Source organism: Bidens hawaiensis, unplaced genomic scaffold, assembly GCF_021521415.1.
Source record: "Bidens hawaiensis isolate Kalapana, Puna unplaced genomic scaffold, B.hawaiensis_p1.1 tig00064798_1, whole genome shotgun sequence".
Taxonomy (NCBI): domain Eukaryota; kingdom Viridiplantae; phylum Streptophyta; class Magnoliopsida; order Asterales; family Asteraceae; genus Bidens; species Bidens hawaiensis.
This window is the reverse complement of record NW_027501560.1, coordinates 27789-49484: the sequence shown is the minus strand read 5'-3', so window position 1 is coordinate 49484 and position 21696 is coordinate 27789. Positions and strand designations below refer to the sequence as shown.

At 34.6% G+C, this 21696-nt stretch overlaps 2 protein-coding genes across 2 annotated transcripts; both read right to left on the bottom strand.

Moving 5' to 3' along the window:
- Positions 1–2498: 2498 nt before the first annotated feature.
- On the bottom strand, positions 2499–3092 carry LOC143604337 (F-box/FBD/LRR-repeat protein At2g04230-like). Its single transcript, XM_077080850.1, has one exon. The coding sequence runs from the start codon at positions 3090–3092 to the stop codon at positions 2499–2501; it is 594 nt and encodes a 197-aa protein (XP_076936965.1).
- A 1306-nt stretch (positions 3093–4398) lies between these two features.
- On the bottom strand, positions 4399–7415 carry LOC143604335 (UDP-glucuronic acid decarboxylase 6-like). Its single transcript, XM_077080848.1, has 12 exons — positions 7332–7415; positions 6537–6623; positions 6382–6469; positions 6207–6298; positions 6063–6127; positions 5430–5518; positions 5266–5343; positions 5107–5200; positions 4965–5031; positions 4831–4894; positions 4687–4727; positions 4399–4578 (listed from the first exon to the last, which is right to left on the bottom strand). The coding sequence occupies exons 1-12, from the start codon at positions 7410–7412 to the stop codon at positions 4399–4401; spliced, it is 1026 nt and encodes a 341-aa protein (XP_076936963.1). The 5' UTR covers positions 7413–7415.
- Positions 7416–21696: the final 14281 nt, after the last annotated feature.

The following is a 21696-nucleotide window of genomic DNA, read 5'->3' as shown; positions in this document are numbered from 1 at the left end:
AATTGGAGGCCGTATTCAATTCAAATTCCGGGTTTAAGCAAATTTGGGACCGATATGCATAAACATTTTATTATTATTTTTTTATTAATGTGTTGTTAGAAGAATTTGTTCAAAGCTTGCTTAAAGACAAACAAGGTTCAAATGCGGAGAGATTTGATGTATAATAACTTGTACATATTTTCGACACTAAAATGTCTCCACACAAGTGTAATATCGGCAATTGAATAAATAACCACTAATGTTTATAATTTGTATCTATAGGTAATATAGCTCTAGAGAATAAAACGAGCTGATATGCGGAAAAAACAGAGAAAAACAGTGAAAACAGACTCAAGCTTATTAGATCCTTAAGTACATCTTAAGTACATCCTTAGGAAGAGGGGCATAAATACAATTAATTAAGATGTACTTAAGGATCTAATAAGCTTATTACATCCTTAAGTACATCTTGGAGCTCTTGCAACTCCTAGCTAGTCACGAATCAATCAAAAATCAACCAATTCTTCTTATTGTGTTTACAATGACTACATTTGATCTCTCTATTTGAGTAATTGACATAACATCTCCCTAGTATCTTATTTAACTAGTAATTAAAATTTAAAATCAACAAGTTTTCTCTTGGTCACATAGCGTTGCTTTTGCATACACATTTCGGTTATAATACATAGGCGCGCGTTATCTGTTAACGGGTTTATACTTTTTACTGGGCACAACGGCACGAGAAGTAAGTCAACTTACCCTTTTAAGATTGTAGACTAAAACCTTAGTGTTTAGAATGTAGTAATAATGTATGAATTAAATATTAATTCCGAATGTTTTTCTTTTATTTTTCTTTTTTTGAATTTGGTTTTATCGAAAATTCAAATTCGAGTTGCTATTTTAAATTTTAAAATTCGAAGAACTCAATTTTGAAGCTGTTCTTATTTCTGTTGAAATTAGACTAAGCTAACTTTTTATTTATATTAGTATAGAGGTTTTAATATCATTGTTGTAGAGTATGTTTAGGGTGTATCTATTATGCAAGTGGTTAGGATGTAATTAGCTAGGTGTGATTGACTGATCGGTTTTCTTCTAATCGTATCGATTGGACGATGTCAAACAGATTTATGTAATCCACAATTCTAATGATATGGAAGCTTAATTCTGCATTTTCGGTTGCAAAGTTTAATACTAGCTAGATATGGCTTTAACTAGCCGATAAGCACAAAAGAAAGAAAATCATGCATAAGTGAAACGACAAATTATTCATTATGAATAAACAAACAGCTACTAATAAAAACCCAAGATTCGATGTTACGGTTTATTCGAAACACCCGTCAATCTCCCAAGAACACAAAGAAGAAGAGAAATAGACTCAAAATAATAATTCTTTCTTATTCTTTTTATTAAATGAGATTACAATATAGATGAAAACAAAGACATTAAAATAGAAAAAGATAAATAATAAGGAAACATAATTTGACTATAATAAGGCTACTAAATAAAAGACAAACTTAAATAATAATAATAATAATAAACTTACTAATATAATAGGATCATATCATTCAATGTCCTTAAGACGATGTATTATGGTACACTGGGCATCTGGTGAGTTTTGCAGCAAGTAAGCCTTCACAACTTGAAGAAGTTTAACGGATTCACCCTGTGACTTGCATGGGCCATATTGAAACGAGTGTTGCGTATAAAACAACCTGAAATGCAACTTCAAATCCTGAAAAGGCGAGCGTCGACTCACCAAATCATCCAGAAAGAATGCGAGTAGATTAACAATAGACCGGAAAACCATAAATGATTTCACATTAGATAAGGTATTAAACATCACCAACACATCATTCAATAATATCTTCTCGTGACCATAGGTACAATCACCAATGTAATCAACAACTGCAGTTTTAAGAATAGGAAGACCGCCCTGATGCATTGTCAGCGGTGGAAAGTTCGCCCCTCGGTACTCAAAGTATTTAAGTCTTGGAGTGGTGAGTTCATAGCGTTTCACACACATGTTTTTAGAGATGGTTAACTCTGAAAGGCACGGCGCGTGTATATTCAAAACATTACCATTTGTCTTAAGAGGACAATTGACCAAAGTTAACTTGTCTAGCGCCAGAAACCCTGAGAACGGATCAAGATCCGTAATAATCACCCTTCCAAGGTGTAAACTAGTGAGATTCTTGTTGAAATGTGCTGTATGTTCTGTTTTTCTTTCAATTCAATATTCATATAAAAAAAGGATTTTTTATTAATGATGGATTATTTGTTTTTTTCTTGCATATTATATAAAACGAGTTTCGGGTTATATGCTGCTGGTTGGGCTTGTTCTGGGTCAAGACTGAAGATGGGCTCGGGCTGCTGCTGGTTGGGCTTTGTACTGGGCCGTGACTCAAGTTCTGGATATTATAAAGGAAAGAGTGGAAAGGCAGGAGTCAGAGAGGTCAAGATATTTTTTAGGTTTTCATTTTTTTGTTTTCTCTCTTCATTCTTCTTGAGATCTAGATCATCTATGTCAGATTTGATCTCTTGAGGGTTGTTAGTTTTGTTAGATCATTATATCTATGATCTAAGTTCTTTGTAAACCGCTTGAAGAAGTATTGTTCGTGACAATTCTTGAATAAACCAGTTCTTCCTCCCAAAAACAAACAACCCATATCGGTTCTACTACTTGCTAATTTCAAATTTGTTATTGAATGCGACGATGCATGCAACCCAAACGGCCAAGTAGTACACTTAACGTGTGCGATGTCCATCTCGAGTTCTTTAACGCCATGCAAAAGCGCGTAATCTTGAACTTTTGTTAACATCTTGACATTGCATATTCCACGGCTTTTGAAAGACAACTTATCCAACTTCACCGGCTCACGAAGAGAAAAAACATTGAAGACGAACCTATTAAAAGCATAGAGTGAATCAAAACCTATATTGGAATTGAAACTGAGCGCTGGAAGACTAGTCCATGAGCCACCACATGACTTCAGTAGCATCAATGCTTGAACATCATGTTTGGTTTCAAGAGAAGAAAGAATGTGAAGCTGCAGGGATTCCGGCAAATCTGTGAACCTTGTTTCGTTTTCTTCTTCTCCACGTAACCTTTTCATGGTAAAAAACATGGCGTTTTTTTTCTAGGGTTAAGAAACTAGATGCTTAGTAGGGTTTTTAAATGGTGAAAAATTTATGGGCCTGGGCAAAATTTTTTTTTGTCTTGAATTAGTTGAGTAATTGGGTTTAAACATTAAAAATACATAATTTTTTTTAAATATAATATAATTTAAAAATATAAAAATTTGGGCATATCGGGGGTGTCTGGTCGGTTGACCACCCGGTCCTGCTTCATAGCCGGCCTTGATGCAGATTAGTGACGGTAGTTTTTAATGGATGACGGTGGGCTTTATAAAGGTCCACCGTCCATGTGCTACTTTGGCTAATTATACATATTTTTTAACAGTCCGGCTAATTATACTAGATTAGGATTCTAGGATTAGGCTGTGGCGGACCCGAGAGTTCACGATTAAGGTGTTTTATCAAAATTTTTATGGGGGCGATATGGATTTTCGTCTGCAAATAAGATTGATTTTTTTCGTCTGCAAATAACATGGATATGTGGGTACGCGGTACGCCACTTAGTGGAAGAGTAGTGGGACGTCAAGAGTGGCCACACCAGCAGTTGGTCACCCAAATTGGCTAACTAGGGAGCACAAGGGGCTATCACATGGGCAATTAGCGCCCTCAACACCACGCCGCTTCAAATTAAGGGGGTGCCAAAGGGCCTTTTTCTCCTTTGTTAGTGTGTTAGCGTCCAAGAGAGCTATAAATCAGACGAGGTCCACCCAATGCATCGATCAAACTTTTTTTTTTTTGCCTTTTACTTTCTAGTCACTCAACAACGCATTAGCTTTATAGCTAGCTAGTTAATGGCTTCATACCTTTGTTGCGTTGATGTGACACTTTAAGCAGAGCTTTCTAGTTAGCCTAATGAATCAATCAACCAACTTGTTATTAGCTTATTATTGTTTACAATGATTAAATTTGATCTCTCTGTTTGAGTAATTGACATAAAATCCACCTAGGATCTTATTTAACTTGTAACAAAAATAACAAGCTTTCTTTGAGTCTCACTGGCCTTGCTTTTACAAACGACGATGTATCAAGTTGCTCAAAATTTACATTTCGGTTTATAATCCTTACGTGGTTACTATTAACGGGTTCATATTTTTCTTACCGGCACAAGAAGCAAGCCGAACTTACCCTTTGAGATTGCAGATTAAAACTTTAGTGTCTAGTATGTTTTGATATAATTTGTCAAGTGAGTTGATGTTTCATTTAAGCATAATAATTAGCAGTTTATTCCTAAACAGATATATATAGATAGAAACTCAAAACATCAATGATCAAATTGTCCAGAGCTTATTTGGTGATTCCAAGTCTTTGCCGGAAGTCATTTTCCATAAGCGGAAGGCCATCACGCAACTTGACTTTCGGTTCCCAGCCTAGCAACTCGTTCGCCTTAGTGATCACTGGTTTTCTCTGGCGTGGATCATCAGGTGTGTTATCCACGTGTCGGATTTCCACCTTTGGGTTAATTAACTGCATACATATATAAATAAACCAACTCATATCAGTTAGTAATTACTTCTATAGTGTTGTAACTTTTGCAGGTTATCTTTGGAAAAGAAAAATGTGCAGTAAACTAACTTCTTTCACAGTCTCAGCAAGTTCAATCATTGTGAATTCACCTATGCATAAAACATGTCACAATATGATAGAAAGAACATATTATTATTATTATTATTATTATTATTATTATTATTATTATTATATAAAGCTAAAGTTCCTAACCTGGATTTCCAATGTTGACAGGCCCCGTATGGCTTCCTTCCATAAGTTGAACAAGACCGTCAACCTGGTAAACAAAAACAAAAGGTAAACACAGAATCCGTTTACATACAAACGGGTCAAATGATCATACTTACCATGTCAGAGACATAACAGAAGCTCCTGGTCTGAGTTCCAGGCGATTGAATAGTTAACGGCTCATTTCTGCATAACAATACACAATCGGCGAGACAATAATTTATAAAATGTAAAATAACTGAAAGGTGAGTGACATGTTACCGGGTTGCTTGAGCTATGAAATTGCTTACAACACGACCGTCGTCGATGTTCATTCGGGGTCCATATGTATTGAATATCCTAGCAATCCTTATTTCTGTTACAACAAATTTATCAATGTATGATATTTGTTGTATAACACAAGGGTGAGAAAATGTTAACCTATTCCATGCTGCCTATGATAATCAAACATTAAAGTCTCGGCTACTCGTTTTCCCTCGTCATAACAACTCCTAACTCCTGCAACACAACAATAAATCATTACACATTAGCCATTCAGTAAAAATACATTTTATCATATAGTTGCAAATATATATATTTATTACCTATGGGATTAACATTTCCCCAATAGCTCTCATCTTGAGGATGCACAAGAGGATCTCCATAAACCTCTGAAGTTGATGTCAACAATATCCTGTAAACCTAGCAACAATATTTTAAAACTTGGTACAATATGAAAAGATCATAAACATATATTTTAAAAAGAGTAAAATGCGGTTTTTGTCCCTGTGGTTTGTCCAAATCTACGGTTTTAGTCCAATAGTTTCAAATTTGCGATTTTCGTTCCTGTGGTTTCATTTCACTTGCAATTAAACTTGAATCCACTAATTTCGTTAAGTCTAGTCGTTAAACCCATCAGCGTGTCCTTCACGTGAGGGGCAGTTTTGGAATTTTTCTCCCCAAATAAACCTCAGTCCTAATTCGCAAGCCCCCTCACGTGAGGGGCTGGGTGCATTTTGGGGGAAAAATGGACAAAATTGGCCCTCACGTGAAGGACACGCTGATGGGTTTAACGAACATATTTAACGAGATTAGTGAATTTGGGTTTAATTGCAAGTGAAATGAAACCACGGGGATGAAAATTGCAAATTTGAAAATATTTTACTAAACCCGCATATTTGGACAAACCACAGGGACGAAAACCGCAGTTCACTCTTTTAAAAAAGAACGTTTCTGACCTAGCTCCGACTCGCTTAGCAAGCCCCAACATGTTCAAGGTTCCAATCACATTGTTCTTGATTGTCTGTTGAAATTTGTACACATCCATAAATCAGAATCAATACATAAGCAATTAAGCAAAAATCTTGATCATTAAGGGATACCTTTACAGCATTGTATTTGTAAAATATTGGGGAAGCTGGACATGCTAGATGGTATATTTGATCAACTTCAACCAAAAATGGTTGTGTGACATCTGTAACATAAAAGATAATATGGCTTAGTAGTTATAATACAGTTAATTTGAGCAAACTAATCTTGCATGATTTTAACACGTACCATGGCGAGTAAGCTCAAATCTTGGGTGACTGGACCATTGTCTAAGGTTATCCTTTGATCCGGTAAAGTAATTATCCACAACGATCACCTGAATCGAATATGTTAGTACGAAAACGACAACATTTTGAGAAAAATGTGTTTGAAGAAAGATGTACCTCATTTTTTTCATTTTGCATCAATCTATCCACTAGATGAGAGCCAATGAAACCAGCTCCTCCAGTCACTAATATTCTCATATTAGCCTGAAAATGTTAGCATATAAAATTGTTCATAATTTCAATTTCATTGAATAATCAAAATATCATCCCCAAGTTGGCTGTAAACGAACAAAAGTTCGGTAAACTGTTCGTGAATTGTTCGGCGGAAAGCTCATTTGTGTTTGTCCGTTTGATAAATGAATGAACATGAACAATGAATTTCATTCGATTAACTAAATGAACGAACACGGACATATGTCATGTTCGTTTAATTGTGTCCGTGCAAGTGTTCGTTTACGTCCATTTGTTTTCATTAATGTTCGTTTGTTGATTAATTAAAGATGTTTAGTAAGTTTTTAAAGACTTTTTTAATCTTAAAATTATAATTATAAATTAACAAAAATATATATGAGTATTATGTGATTAACTTATATGTAAAATTAAGAGGCGAATATGAAGGTCAAAAAAACACTAATACAAACTTGGTAGCCATACCAAACCATTGACAATGACCATTCTCGGTTAACAAAATCAGTTTGTGTTGATATGCGTTATTTCATTTGTGTTCGTGAACCGTTCACGACCAGGTTCATTTTGCTTAATCAACGAAAGTGAGCAAGAATTTTCATTCGGTTAGTTATCCGTGAACCGTTCGTTTGTCCAATAAAAGCTTAACAAACGAAAATGAACAAGGTATTGTTCGGTTCGTTTACACCCCTAGTTCAAGCAATTAGCAATCTGGTATAATTATACCTGGAAAAACTTGGCATTACGCAACGGAGATGGATTTGGTGGTGGTTTCGTGGTAGTATAGCAATTTCGGTTTGAAGCCATAATATATATCCGATCAGACTGAAATCGTCGAATACAACAAGTGTATCACATTAAGCTTCGTACCAACCGGAGATAAGGAATCATCAAAATCCTGGAACATAGAAGACAATCATGTAACCAAAGTTGTACTGATGTTTTTCAGATCTGAATATGATGAGTCATTAATAAAAGAAATATATGTAAAATTATAAAATGAGTAGAAAATTAAATTAAAGAAAAAAAAAATTGAAATTGTACCTACGTGCATGCATTTGTAGACAGATCCAGTGACGAGGAAAGTGGGCCCAATGCAGTAAATATGTAATAGCAAACGTTGGTTTAACACGAAAGTGGGCGAATTGGAAGGAAGCAAAGAGATTAATGGGCGAATTTGGTAATTTTGAAAATATTTTTATATTATTTTCTAATCTGATATATTCTAATAGATCAAAGTCGGGATTTTACGAACTTAATTTACTCGAAATCAAATCAAATAAAATCAAATTTGAATTAAGTGGACTTGTCTTCGTCTATCATGTTTTCAACGATGGAAAACACCCTTCCTTCTTCAACTTAACACTGAGTTCCACTTAAAGAAGAAAAGGAAAAGAAATGGATGGAAAGATGTAGGTGGGTGCGTTCCCAAGATTTTTTTTTTGGAAAGAAAGGAATGAAAAGTTTAAAACTTAGTGTTCGCAAGATTCATTTAAGGGGAGAAAGGAAAGGAAAGTAGAGAAAAATGTGAAGTTTTTAAGGGTGAAAGTTTTCTTTCCAAAATGAAAAGAATTGAATGAAAAGGAAAAGAAAAAAGATATGATGTGTGAAAGGAAAGGAAAAGAAAAAAAACTTTTTACTTTCCTTTCTTTTCTTTCGTTAACTTAACTCAGGAACATAGCGTAAAAGACATAACAGGAAAGATTCAGCTGCAGAAATTTCTTTAGTAACGGGAACCTTTGTACTCAAGAATAACGTCAAGAAACGAAGCGTTTTTTTTTTCGTTCAAAATAGTTTGAATTTTTCAAATTAGAAATTCGGTTCAAAAAATCTGAAATTTTACTCGATAAGCACCGGAATAAAACTTTCAAGTTAAATTTTGTTGTGCAACATCTTAATGCTAGAGGCCTATGGGTAGCATTTCTCTTTTATCGTTTTAGTTTACATAGTTTTTTAATTACTATGAAAACATTACTAGTGCCGGAATAGAACTATGCAATGGAAATTACATAAGTTTATTATTCGTAATATTGAACCATATTAGTATATTACCCTATTCAAGACTAGGTCCCTCGAAATAGATACTACATTTCAAAGACTCTTTGATAACTGAATATTCATCCTTAGGCCTTAGCCCGGCCACCTTTCCTTATTGCATCGGCGGATATAGATCTAAAGAAGGTTCCTTCTTGTGGGCTGGTCATTATCGGGTAGTCTAGTTGTAGCCGAAAGAGGCCTATTGTATGCATTGGAGAAGTTGTTGACACCTTTAACACATAGATCCATGGCACTGGATATAGCTGTTATGGGTGCGTTGATGATCCTTACCATGTGTACTCGCTTTTTGCGACTTGATGTTTGGCTCCTCATGGGTCTGTTAATTTTGTGTTATGTTCCATGTAAATATCTAAGGATGTAGTCTATCAATTAGCTAATTAGAAACCAGCAATTTGTATGTCAAATGTAATAGTGGAGGAGGTGCAACCCTAAAGACTTTCAAACTACCATAAAGACCCGACCAATCCTGCACTGCCATTTCAGTTTTACCATGAACTACTCTGGACTGCCCTATAGGTGACGACACTCCTTTCAATACCCTAAAAATTTATTAAATTGGAAATGATGAAAATTATTGAAACTGAAGGTTGATGTGAGCGGGTACGTAGTAGAACCTGGAAATAGTATCCCGGAGTTGGAAATGAAGGGTGGGCGGCGGGATTCCCTCTCAACCCGAGGAGCCCAAAGGTATCATACCCGCCCTCCACCGTCTCCAAGTCTTCACCCTAATAAATATTAAACACTTTTTTTGACTTTTCCAAGCCATTAAGAATTTTAGATATTTACGTTGGACTTTGCTACGCTTTTTGCATGAATTCATTGTGTTTACGGGTACGATGTGAAAGACGCAAGTTGCTTTATCTAACGGCTGCCCGACATATAACAATAAAAACGTCAAAGGAAAGTTGGACCACTACAAAATATGACATATATAACATAAAAGTCTAGCCTACACTGGTACAACCTAAAGTTATCTCTCAAGACATTGACATGGTGAGCTACACTACATAGAACAATTGATTGAACTAGACTTTGATCTTAGCTCCCGCTTTGATGGGTGTAACAAATCACTCTATCGAAAGGGTAATCGAAGATATCAAATTTATATATAGTTCAATCAATTGGTTTATGTGACCATTTCAATGTATTTAGAGCTAACATTAGGTTGCATAAGACTATTTTTATCAATAACCCAACCCAACTCAACATTTTAATAAAAAAATTAATTTCTTTCTCTTCCACATACACAACCCTACCTAACCTAATTTTTCACTTGCATTCACAACCCAACACAACCCAATTATTTTAATATATATATCTTATTTAGGTTTTAATTTATTCTATAAAATTTATTGAAATTAAAAAAAAATGTTTATTTTTTAAATTGTATTATTTTAAGTATAAAAAGTATTAAAAAAACTACGTTCATTAAACATATTTAATTAAAAAGATAATTCAAGTTACAAGCGTAACACTGAATTCAAAATTACAATCTTTATCAAAACATATTTACCTCTCGCTAAAAGTAGATAATGTTAGATTTCTAGATGACAATCTTTATCAAAAAAATCTAACAAACCAATATAGTGTAGACAAATGACAATCAGATAATATCATAATTCTGTAAAAAAAACTTTAATTTTTACAAGTAACAAGAATAATTTTACATATAATAATATAATAACAAATACATGTTTTGAAAAGTGCTCTGTTTTTAACAAAATTTATATCGAAATGCTCATAAAATTAAACCAAACAAGACTGCGTTTTTAAAATTTTAAATTAAGTTAAATAATATAAATTATTAAAGAAAAACAAATTATATAGAAAAGAAATTGTTTAAAAGAAAAAAAAGAAAAAATGAATACTTAAATAACATGTAGGTTGTGACCCAAGTTGTATTCTCAACCGGGCCATGAGTCTTTCTCAAATTTTAATATTATTTTCTTTTGTCTTCTAGTGCACAACCCAAGCATTGGGTTGGTGATAAAGAAAGTCTAAGGCTCGGCTTGAACTTTATGTTTTAGTTCTCACATGTTCTTGTATTGTATTGCTCCAGGTTAATTTTCATTTCACGTTTTTATTCTTATATGACATCCAGCCGTTAATAAAAACAACTCCTCTTTTTCACATTGCAATATCCATTACAATAATGAGTTCACACACAAAGTGTGACAAAAAGTTCAATGAACACATCAAAAAGTTTTGAATATTACAAATGGTCCTACAAGCTGCCGATCTTTAATTAGCTAATTGACAACACCCTTAGATATTTTCATGTAACACCTCATGTATATAAGTGACATAACGTTTCTTTAATGTTCATAACTAAACCCCTCTTCAACCACAAAAACAAACCCATGAGGAACCAAGCGTCGAGTCGCAAAAAGCCGGTAAACATGGTTAGGATCATCAAAGCACCCATAAGAGCTATATCTAAAGCCCTAGATCTATACGTTAAAGGCGTCATCAAATTCTCCAGTGCCTACAATAGGCCTTTTAGGACCATGGTGGATGCCACTCCTAATTCTCAACAACTTCCTAGGTGCTTCACCACAAGTAGACTATCTGATAATGACCAGTCGCCAGAAGGAGCCCTCGTTAGATCTATATCCGCTGGTGCAATAGATAGCCGAGCTAATAAAGGTTCGCCTAGGAGTTGTAATATTGGGATGAGAAAAATTGATGAAGATAGGATTTCTTCTTTTAGAGATGACAACATCATTCTTAAAAGCAAGTTTTGCATCAAGGATGAATATATGGTAATTTCCAAGAGTCGTAATGGAGAACTTGTGTCGGTTACACGAAACAAGTTTATGTAGTATTTATATCGAGCGTCTTTATATAAAATAGAAAAGTATATTAATTCAGTATTGCGAATAATAAACTTATGAATGTAACTCCCGTTATATAGTGATATAGTTTTATTCGTGTAAGTTCACATTTCATTATTATTTCGATCGTTATATGCTTTTACATTTTAACTGATTTTATACAAGTATTAAGATTTAGTAGATGCATGTGTCCGCATATATTCGCACATATTATTTGGATGACCCAAAAAGTTATCTATTAAATTTTGAGTCTACCCGTCTAGTTGCTACAGTGGATCTATGTCAATTCATGTATATTTAATTGTGTTCCCCAAACTCAAAAAGGGCTTGTCCGCATTGGTTCGTTTCTTGACAGGACTGATAAAGTTCAAGTACGGCACTGTCACTCGCTATAGGAGCCAAAAAAGAAAACTCAACAAATAAAGTCGTAATATATGCTCAAAAGTATCTGTATCTCCATACGTGTTTGGTTCGGTGATTCTTTTTTTTTATTATTTAACCATTAATAAAATTCTGTTATTATTTATTTAACTTTTAACAATGAGGTTGGTGACGACAAAGACAAATATTTCAAAACACCAAAGGTTAGGAATTCCCTGGTTTAACTCCCACAAATAGCAGTAGCATTCATCTCTCGCCTATGATTTTATCAATAAAAGATAAAATAGTAACTATTACTATTATTAGATTAATTTTTTTTTTGAACCAACAGGAATCAAATGGAAGCCAACCAAGTTCCCAGCACGTCCAAACGTTATTGATAATCATACTTGAGCTAATAACGATAATGGAAGAGAAGTATGGAAGAGGTTGATTGAATGTTATAACTATGTTATTTTGAATTATGCATAAGTATAGCTCAACTAATTGATCTATGTGGTGTAGCTTACCATTCAATGTTTTAAGAGCTAATATTAGGCTAGAGTTTTAGCTTTGGTTCTGTATATAACGTTTTTATAGTGGTCCAGCTTACTGCTGACTATTAAAATTTTCATTTTTTAATGATATATGCAGTCGTTAAAAGAAAATAAAGAAACATTTCCTTCAAGTCTAACTAGAATCGATAACAATTTTGAATCGGATAACTCCAAAAAACACTTTTCTTAACCAATAAAAATGGACGAAAAAACTTAACGAAAAAATAAATCATGGCTCTGTTTATATAAAACCTAGTAGAAATTTATTTCAAATTTACATCAATCATTCCATGAAATTGACTTAAAATTCTGCTCTATTGGTTATTCATAAAAAAAGAGTTGGTCTTTATCTTCTCCATGATTACCCCATTTTCTTGTACGTCTCTTAGCCCATGACTACTATATATTTTGAATATCAAGCTTTTCCCTAATGGAGCACCCATTTACCTCATCAATTTCACATCAATTTTTAACCGCCGACCATACTTGATCAGCAATGTTACGATGAATCAAAATATGTTCAGCGGACTCAATGACAACCCCGAAAATAACACATCCCATAGAATTTAGTCTACAAACACGTTACATGCAGCCAAAGCCTCAATAGATAGGATTTTATCTAGAATTTAGACCCGCTTCCAGCGAAAAAAAAAAAGTTACTTTTTGGAATCCACTTGATCCAATCATGCAACAAATTCTCTTAACCAAACATACCTTTTCCAATCAAATTAAGATCTTAAATATCGAACTGATGAATCCAGCTGAATGATGAGTCGGGAATTAACCCGCCAACATTCCGCAGTACCTATAAAATAATTAGTTAATGCAGAAAGCGTGACTTTACGGGGTTTTCCCATAGTGTTAAGTTAAAAATCAGTATAAATAGTTGGCATCCCGTCTTAGGAATGCTCAAACAGATATTTAAGGTAGCTTCAAACGAGATTAAAATATGATAAAAGAATGACAATTTCCAACGAAAATATCTAACACACAAATGGCTTCGAAAGGTCAAAAAAGTGTTCCAATATTTATTACAAACGGTCCTACAACCATCCTTAATTAGATATTTTATGGAATGCAACACCTCAAGACCACTTCTTCCTATTTAAGTAAACTCTCATTTCCTTAATATCCACAACTAATTAAACCCTTATCCAACCAAAGAAAACATAGTGTGATCAATGAGGACACAAGCATCAGCTCTCAAAAAGCCAGTGAGCATGGTTAGGATCGTCAAAGCACCCATTATAAGAGCTATATCCAAAGCCCTATATCTATACGTTAAAGGTGTCACCAACTTCTCCAACACATACAACAAGCCTCGTTGGACTACAACTCGACTACCCGATAATGACCAGCCTCAGGAAGGAAACCTTGTTAAATCTATATTCGACTATGCATCAGGCGGCAAAGCCACTAACATTAAGCTCAACAGCTTTAAAATGTACATGATTCAACAACCCTGCCACCAATTGCAATCAAGTGCATTGAGGAAAGGTGAGCCTAGGAGTTGTAGTATTGGATTGAGCAAAATTGATGAAGATAGGGTTCCTTCTTTTAGAGAGGACAATATCACCCTTGTCGTGTTGGTTAAAAGAAACAAGTTTATGTAGTATCTATATCGAGCGTCCTTATATCTAGAATAGAATGATATAATTAAGTGTTACGAATAGTAAACTTATGGATGTAATTAAGTATAGTTTTATCGTATAAGTTCGTATTTCGTTTGTAGTTTTTATATGCTTTTACTTTTTAACTGATTATATACAAGTACTAAGATATAGTGTATGCATGTGTCGGCACATATTCGTACATATTATTTGGATGACCCAAAAAGTTATGTATTAAATTTTGAGTCTACCCGTCTAGGTTCCAACTCACTGTACGGAATAATTCATTTAGATAGTTACATACATGCATGTAATAATTCATAAAATATTAAAGAAAATAGATATTATACTGAAAAAACTAAGAGCATCTCTAAAAAAATACACATGTTTTTGTTTTAAATTGCCAACTAAGCATGACATATCATATTTTAAACTAACATATAAAAATCTTTATTTTTTCTTCAGTGGCTCTTGTTTTAAAACGTCATCTCATCACCTACCTTTTTTCTTTATTTAATCTACATCAATTTATATATTTTATAACTAATTATTTTACCTTTCGTATATATCCACATTGTAATACTAGAATTTCTCTCAACGAATTTTATAATATTTCACAAATTTGGTTGTAAATTTTCTAACGGGAAAATTATGAATAGTCGATTACCTCTAGCATGAACTCTTTTATATTAAACAATAAAACAAAACACATAAAAAGACAATTACTATAAAAACACACTTTAATAAAACAATTACTTAAATGGAGTATTTATTTGTCTGATATATGTTTGTGAAAGCATGTGTATATATAGTATATTAGGTTTAAAAAAATTTAATGTATTTCAACGTAGGCGCTGTTAGTTTGCATAATATGTATCATGTTAAATGAAATTTGTGCTCTCTTTTAAAAAAGCTTTACATTTGGTGTGATATATTTAACTGGTAATAAAGTTTACAGGTAAAGTTTATGTATCTATTAAAAATCTCATCAACAATCATTTTTCTTTCTCATTGACAACCATTTTGCAATTTTATTTTTAATGTTTGGTAGTATTTACTATATTTAATATAAAATTAATGTGAATTATATCAAGTTTTTGTGGTGGTTCTTGTTCACAAACTTTTGATAGAAAATGGTGCCACTCAAATAGAGGAGCGTTTTGTAAGAGGTGTTTGCAATTACAAACCAATGCCACGTACATAAGAGCATTGGAGATGCTCTAACAACATTGTTTAAACCATCACTAATTGAAAACATATCTCACAATTTGTTACGGAAAAGTTTATCTCACAACTTTAAAAAGACAAGTTCTTATCTTAGTCTTAGTATCTAATACCTTCAAAACACCGAAACAAAAACTTATCTTAGTGTTTGCAAAACCTAAGCCTGATGAGAATACCTTAAACATATGAGATGGTACCGGAAGGCCAGAACCAATGTTGTCGAAACCGGACCGGACCGGTCCGACCGGGATTCAGTCCACTGACCAGTCCGGTTTAGAGTAGTTTGCTCAGCCCTCAGAGAACCGACCGGTCTGAACTGGTTCAACCGGACCGGTTGTACCGGTTAACTATGAAAAAATTATTATTATTATTATTATTTTTGAAAAATCTTTTTTCCAGCTCTACCGGTCATTTTTTTACCAAAGTTGTTCGGCCGTCCGACCGGTTAAACCAGTGAACCAGTTGCATGTCTGGTTCACTTTTCGATCTGGTTATGAAAATATTGGCTCGATCGAACAAATATTCCGCTACAAGACGCGTATAAGATTGTTAATTATTAATCTCGTCTCGTTACCATCCATACACTGAATTCATTAAGGTGCTGTTTGTTTATTAAGACAAAAACTGTTTACAATCTGATTTCATCTGATTTCATGTCTGCAACTGAAGATGTAATCTGAAGGTCTGTAATCTGAAAATATAATACTGTTTGTTTTATAAACTGGATATCGTCTGCATAAGCTGAAAATTAGTTGCCTATCATATCACAGCAAATAGAAGTCATTTAACGTCTGTAGACTAGTAAAATAATTGGTGGTGGGCGGTGGATGGTGGTGGTGGCGGACGGTGGGTGGTGGTGGTGATGGACGGTGATGGTGGTGGGTGGTGGACGGTGTTGGTGGCGGATGGTAGGCGGGTGGTGGTAGGGGACGATGGTTGTGCTGACGGGTGGGTGATGGTGGTGGTGGTGGCGGACGGTGGGTGGTGGTAGGGGACGATGGTTGTGCTGACGGGTGGGTGATGGTGGTGGTGGTGGCGGACGGTGGGTGGTGGTAGTGGACGATGGTTGTTGCCGATGGGTGGGTGGTGGTGGTGGCGGTGATGGACGGTGGTGGTGGGTGGTGGGTGGGGTGGTGGCGGTGATGGACGGTGGTGGTGGCGGACGGTGGGTGGTGGCTGTGGCGGACGGTGGTGGGTGGCGGCGGACGGTGGTGGTGGGTGGTGGTGGTGGCGGGCGGTTGGTGGTGGTGGTGGTGGCGGCGCACGATGGATGGTGGTGGTGTTGGACATTGGGTGTTGGTAGGATGTAAAGAAGTGTGAAGATTGGTGAAGAAAGTTAAACAATAGCTTCTTTTTTAAGACCATAAAAACAGTTTGTAGATCTTATTTAAAAAAAACAAACAGTATTCAGAAGCTTATGTCTGCGCGTTCATAGACATAAGCCTCCTGCAGATGTTTTAAGCAAAAACAAACACCACCTAAAAGGATGTTGTCAATTAATTAATTAGTAGCTTGTAGTCCTTTGTTGACTTTTTCAAGCCTTGAGTTGTATATATTTCCTATTTAAAAAAAACAAACAGTATTCAGAAGCTTATGTCCGCAGAGAGTCTCCTACAAATACTTTAAGCAAAAACAAACACCACCTAAAAGGATGCTGTCAATTAATTAATTAGTAGCTTGTAATCCTTTGTCGACTTTTTCAAGCCTTGAGTTGTACCTATTTCCGTTAGAGTGTGTCCCCCTTCGTGCATTAATTCTTTATTTTATTTATTAGCTTATGACATGTCATAATCTATAAATTAATTGCTTAAATTTTATTAAACGTCATATTATATTTAAGGATTAATTCTACCAAGAAAATGTATTTATAACTTATATATAAGCACCATGAGTACGTAATTAATTTTTGCCACTTTACTTATCTACGGATACTTTTGGATTTAATACTCAAATTTCGAATTTAAACATATAAACAAACATATTCAAAGCGACAAAACTCAAAGAGGCATGTCACATCCCAATTGGGCTTCCCAAACCCAATTCGTCCTTCTTTATCTAAACATGCACCGATATACCAAAGATCTTTCTTGTATAATGGACAGAAGCATCCCAACGTTTTAGATGATAGTTGACGGTTAATAATTATAATTACCAAAAGTTGGATGATCATATAAGTGGAAAACCCTTGTGGTCCGCTAGTGCATGAAATAAAAATAGTAATGAGCCTATATGTCACGCCTAGTATATCGTATCAATTTGTATTCGTATAGCCCTTTGCTTTAAGTAAATCACGATGAACCAAAATAGGCCTACCCTAAACTAATCAACATTCGTCCCTCATTTTAACGTAACCCTTGATTCACATAAATTACTTATAAATAAAATACAAACCTATGAATAAATGGAAATGTCTTAAAGATATTACACATTCAAAATATTTGAATATTGTGATGTCACTAACGATCGACTAATTTGACCTTGTGATGTCAAAGGGGTTATTACCTCTTTGAACTTTGTATTCATTGGTGCAAGAAATATAAATAGACATGATCGCACATGCACTTCACAACTCTTAACTCATATCAATCTATATCCATTTTCTCGTTCTTGTCTAAAACAAACCCCGATAAACCAAAATAACTTTAAACACTAAAACCACGAATACAAGCAATTAAACACACTTGGTCCAGAAATTTATAACTTCAATATTAATTTAATTAATATAAAAAAAGAGAAATCATAATAGAGTTTTGTATTCATATAGCTTGAATGGTACATACGAATTCATTTGAATAAAACTATGAAAATGACATGTATTAGCAACCATTATTGTATAATGGACTACAACTAATATGTTACTAACAACAACCTTGAATCAAACATCATTTCTGCGACGTTTCAAAACTACTGAATCTTCATTCTCAATGCATAACTTACCTTTAAGAATAATATTGTCATCTCTAAAAGAAGAAGCTCTATCTTCATCAATTTTCCCCATCCCAACATTGCAACTACTAGGAACACCTTTCCTTGATACCATTTGGTTACGATGACGTTGAATAAGGTACGTTTCAAAGTTGGTGAGCTTAACATTATTAGGTTTGCCACCAATTCCAGGAGCAGATATAGATCTAACCAGTGGTCCTTCTGGTGGTTGGTCAGTGTCAGGTAAAATACTTGTGGTTAAGCTTCTAGGAAGCCGGTGAGAATCGGGGGCGACTTCCACCTTGGTCCTCACAGGCCTATTGTACGCGTTTGTGAAGTTCATGACACCTTTAACGTATAGATCTAGGAGTTTGGATATAGCTCTTGCGGGTGCTTTGACGATCCTACTCATGCTTACCGGTCTTTTGTGACCCGAATTTTGAGTCCTCATGGATGTATGTTAAGAGGGAGGATTGAGGAGTATATGTGTTTATTGTAAAAGGCTTTAATGTTATGAATATGAATGAAATGGTTGGTCACTTTTATATATATATATATATAAAAGGGTGAGGAGGTGAATGAGATGGGAGTATGGTAATTTTTTAATGGTTGAAGTGTAACCCCGTTATTATATAAAAACAAATTATGTTGTTTTCAATAAGTAGTCAATATTCAAAGTTAGAAAGACTCCACAATAATATAAAGTTTTGGATGTTTTCGTTGGACTCCGTCTTATACGTTAAACTTGTAACTCACTTTCTAATTTTTGATTTCTTTCCCACGTAAAACCCATAAAAAACCCAACATATTTGATCTCTTTCAATCTCGGTATCTAACCGGGCCGGTTTAGAGTAAAAAATCTTCGTTTTTCGCGTTTTTCAAATACACTAAATTGTGATAAGACAAATCGTGTTAAGTACTTATATAGTTCTAGAATATCCCGAGTGAAAAAGGCACGGAACGTTGGAACCAATGTTTTCATAACAGGATTGGAATATGAAACGGACAGGCGACCGGTTCATCGGTTCAACCGGTCGGACCGACCGAACAATTTTGGTAAAAAAATGACGGGTTGGGTTGGAAAAAAGTTTTTACAATTAAAAAATATTTTTTTCATTGTAAACCGGTTCAACCGGTTTGGTTTTTTGGTCGGACCGGTTGAACCAGTTCGGATCGCCCGGTTCCCTAGAAGCCAAGCGAACTACACAAAACCGGACCGGTCGGTGAATTGAATCCCGGTCGGACCGGTTGTCCGGTTTCAACAACATTGGTTGTAACCATACACCAGGTTGTAATAACACTCCAAACCGATTGAGAAAAAAGCACGAGACAAACAAGTGCTCTGCTGATTCCGCATACTCACCACGTATCAGAGACAAGGTGGACTCCATGACTCCACAGGTGTGTTCTGCCTCGACAAAGATGACACTGATGGTGGTTTCTCCATTTCAAGGGTGTTTGGGATTTTTTATTTTGATCTCCTTATAACTTATGAAAAATCATAAGTTACAACGTTGTAACTTATCCACCTTTTCACCTCAAACAATAAGGAGTCCAAAATAAGAAATCCCGCCATGCTAAAATATCAATTTTTTTAGGGACCAATTTGTTTCAAATGAGAGTTGCAAATAAAAAGCATAAGAAATTTCTTACTGTGTTAAATAAATTATGTGAAGTGTAAAATAATCCTTATAAATCTTCAAAATCTTTTTCTTCTTAAATTTGTTAAAGACAATTTAATATCGTTTTCTTAAATTTATTGCCATTTTACACGTATACAATAGGCTAGATTGTGTCCCTGCCGGGCTGCCTTGACAAACGCCACGTAGGCCACCTCTCCATTTCGTGGCTTAAATTTATTGTTGTATTTACTGTATTTGTTATTATGTAATGTGTTGGAAAATAAAATAATGTATTTGTCCTATGTTATTATGTCATTTAATTACACCCTCCCGTCAAGTATATAAGTTTCCATTTTTACAATTTTCCCAACATTATTGATAAAATGAAAAATATATTATTAGTGGGAATCAAACTAAATATGTTGATTTTAAAATGTCTATGGCTTACCAACTCAACTAGGATGAATTGATGTTAGCCTTTTCTTTTACTTAATTGTTATAGATTCACAACATTCTATTTTATTTTATTTTTTTAACCACCCGTGTATTACACGGACTTTTTCCTAATACGTTTAACATATTTGAAATATGAGAGAGATGGTAAAAAAAGATAGATGAGAGTTATAACAAATGGTCTTAAGGTACAAAGAAACAATATTTAATGAGATGCATCAAATAGTTAGAAAAAAGTATGGGGTGTAGCACAAGTTATTTGAGGTTGACTTGCTAAAATCACAAATTAAGTGGAGCTTCAAAAAGCCCGTGTCTACAAAAGAATTATAAATTCCGGGTATAAATTTGACTATGGAAAGTGAATTGCTATTACTGGTTTGGACTAGAGGTGCCCATTTCGGTTAACCATTAACCAGTTAATTTTCTAACCGGTTAATAATTTGGCGGAAAATAACCGGTTAGACCGGTTAATCGGGTCAAGTACTAACCGATTTTGATAAAATAATAATAATTAAAAAAATCGGTTAACCGGTTTAGGTATTAACTGGTTTTTAATTAAACAATTAAAAAAATCGGTTAACCGTTTTGTAACTGGTTTCGAAATCAATAATATAAACTGGTTATTAATCGGCAGTTATCAATGGTTAGTAACTGGTTAGAGAAACGTTTAGAAACCGGTTACTAACCGGTTAGACTATGCACCTCTAGTTTGGACATTAATTGGTTTTGGGCCTCTATATCTGATCTAGGTGACGTGGACCGAATGTCCAAATTTTAGGCAGTCTATACCTCTATACGGCTATCTGGACCATGGTTTACGTGATTAGGCTCATATACATTCAAAGGTTCATTTAATAGATTTTAATTGCTAATAATACATTTGTACCTTTGGTGGTTGCATACAATATATGTTCTAGGATCGTCTCTGTAAAAAACGGCCACATGTTGTTGTACTGAAAATTATACATCAGTCGTATCATGTTGGCAATTGATCTTCTCGGTTATATCAACAAGCATAGCCGACAAACTATACCTAGATACTAAACAGTTAGAATGACCAAAACCGGATTTTGTGCGGCGTTGTACCTATACTTAAACAAATGGGAGTAGTTTTGCTTACAACCTAAATCAAATGCTCACCAACCTACCAAAGACCAACAATGGTCGGGGGTTTTACAAACTCTCACATGAAGAAGATAATGACATAGTGTATGCATCTACATCGTGTTTACCAGACATTGGGGAAAATTTGTGCCAATGTTGTGTGCGTGTGGTCATTCAATATGTAACAATTGGTTGTCCCAATCGAAGAGGGGCAATCTCGATCTCATAAGATTGTTGACTAGCATTTTACAACATGGCAGTAGACAAAAGAGTGGGATTTGTTATCATGAATAATCAGGTTGAGCTTGAGCTTAAAAAGCTTGAGCCAGAGCTCAAGTATATAA

What these genes read in the sequence shown, in the direction of transcription:
- LOC143604337 (XM_077080850.1), bottom strand. Translation starts at nt 3,092, where the DNA reads ATGAAAAGGTTACGTGGAGAAGAAGAAAACGAAACAAGGTTCACAGAT.
- LOC143604335 (XM_077080848.1), bottom strand. Translation starts at nt 7,412, where the DNA reads ATGGCTTCAAACCGAAATTGCTATACTACCACGAAACCACCACCAAAT. An exon ending in GTAATGCCAAGTTTTTCCAG is followed by an intron (nt 6,624 to 7,331) that starts GTATAATTATAC and finishes TAACATTTTCAG; the next exon opens with GCTAATATGAGAATATTAGT. An exon ending in TCATAGGCAGCATGGAATAG is followed by an intron (nt 5,201 to 5,265) that starts GTTAACATTTTC and finishes TTGTTGTAACAG; the next exon opens with AAATAAGGATTGCTAGGATA.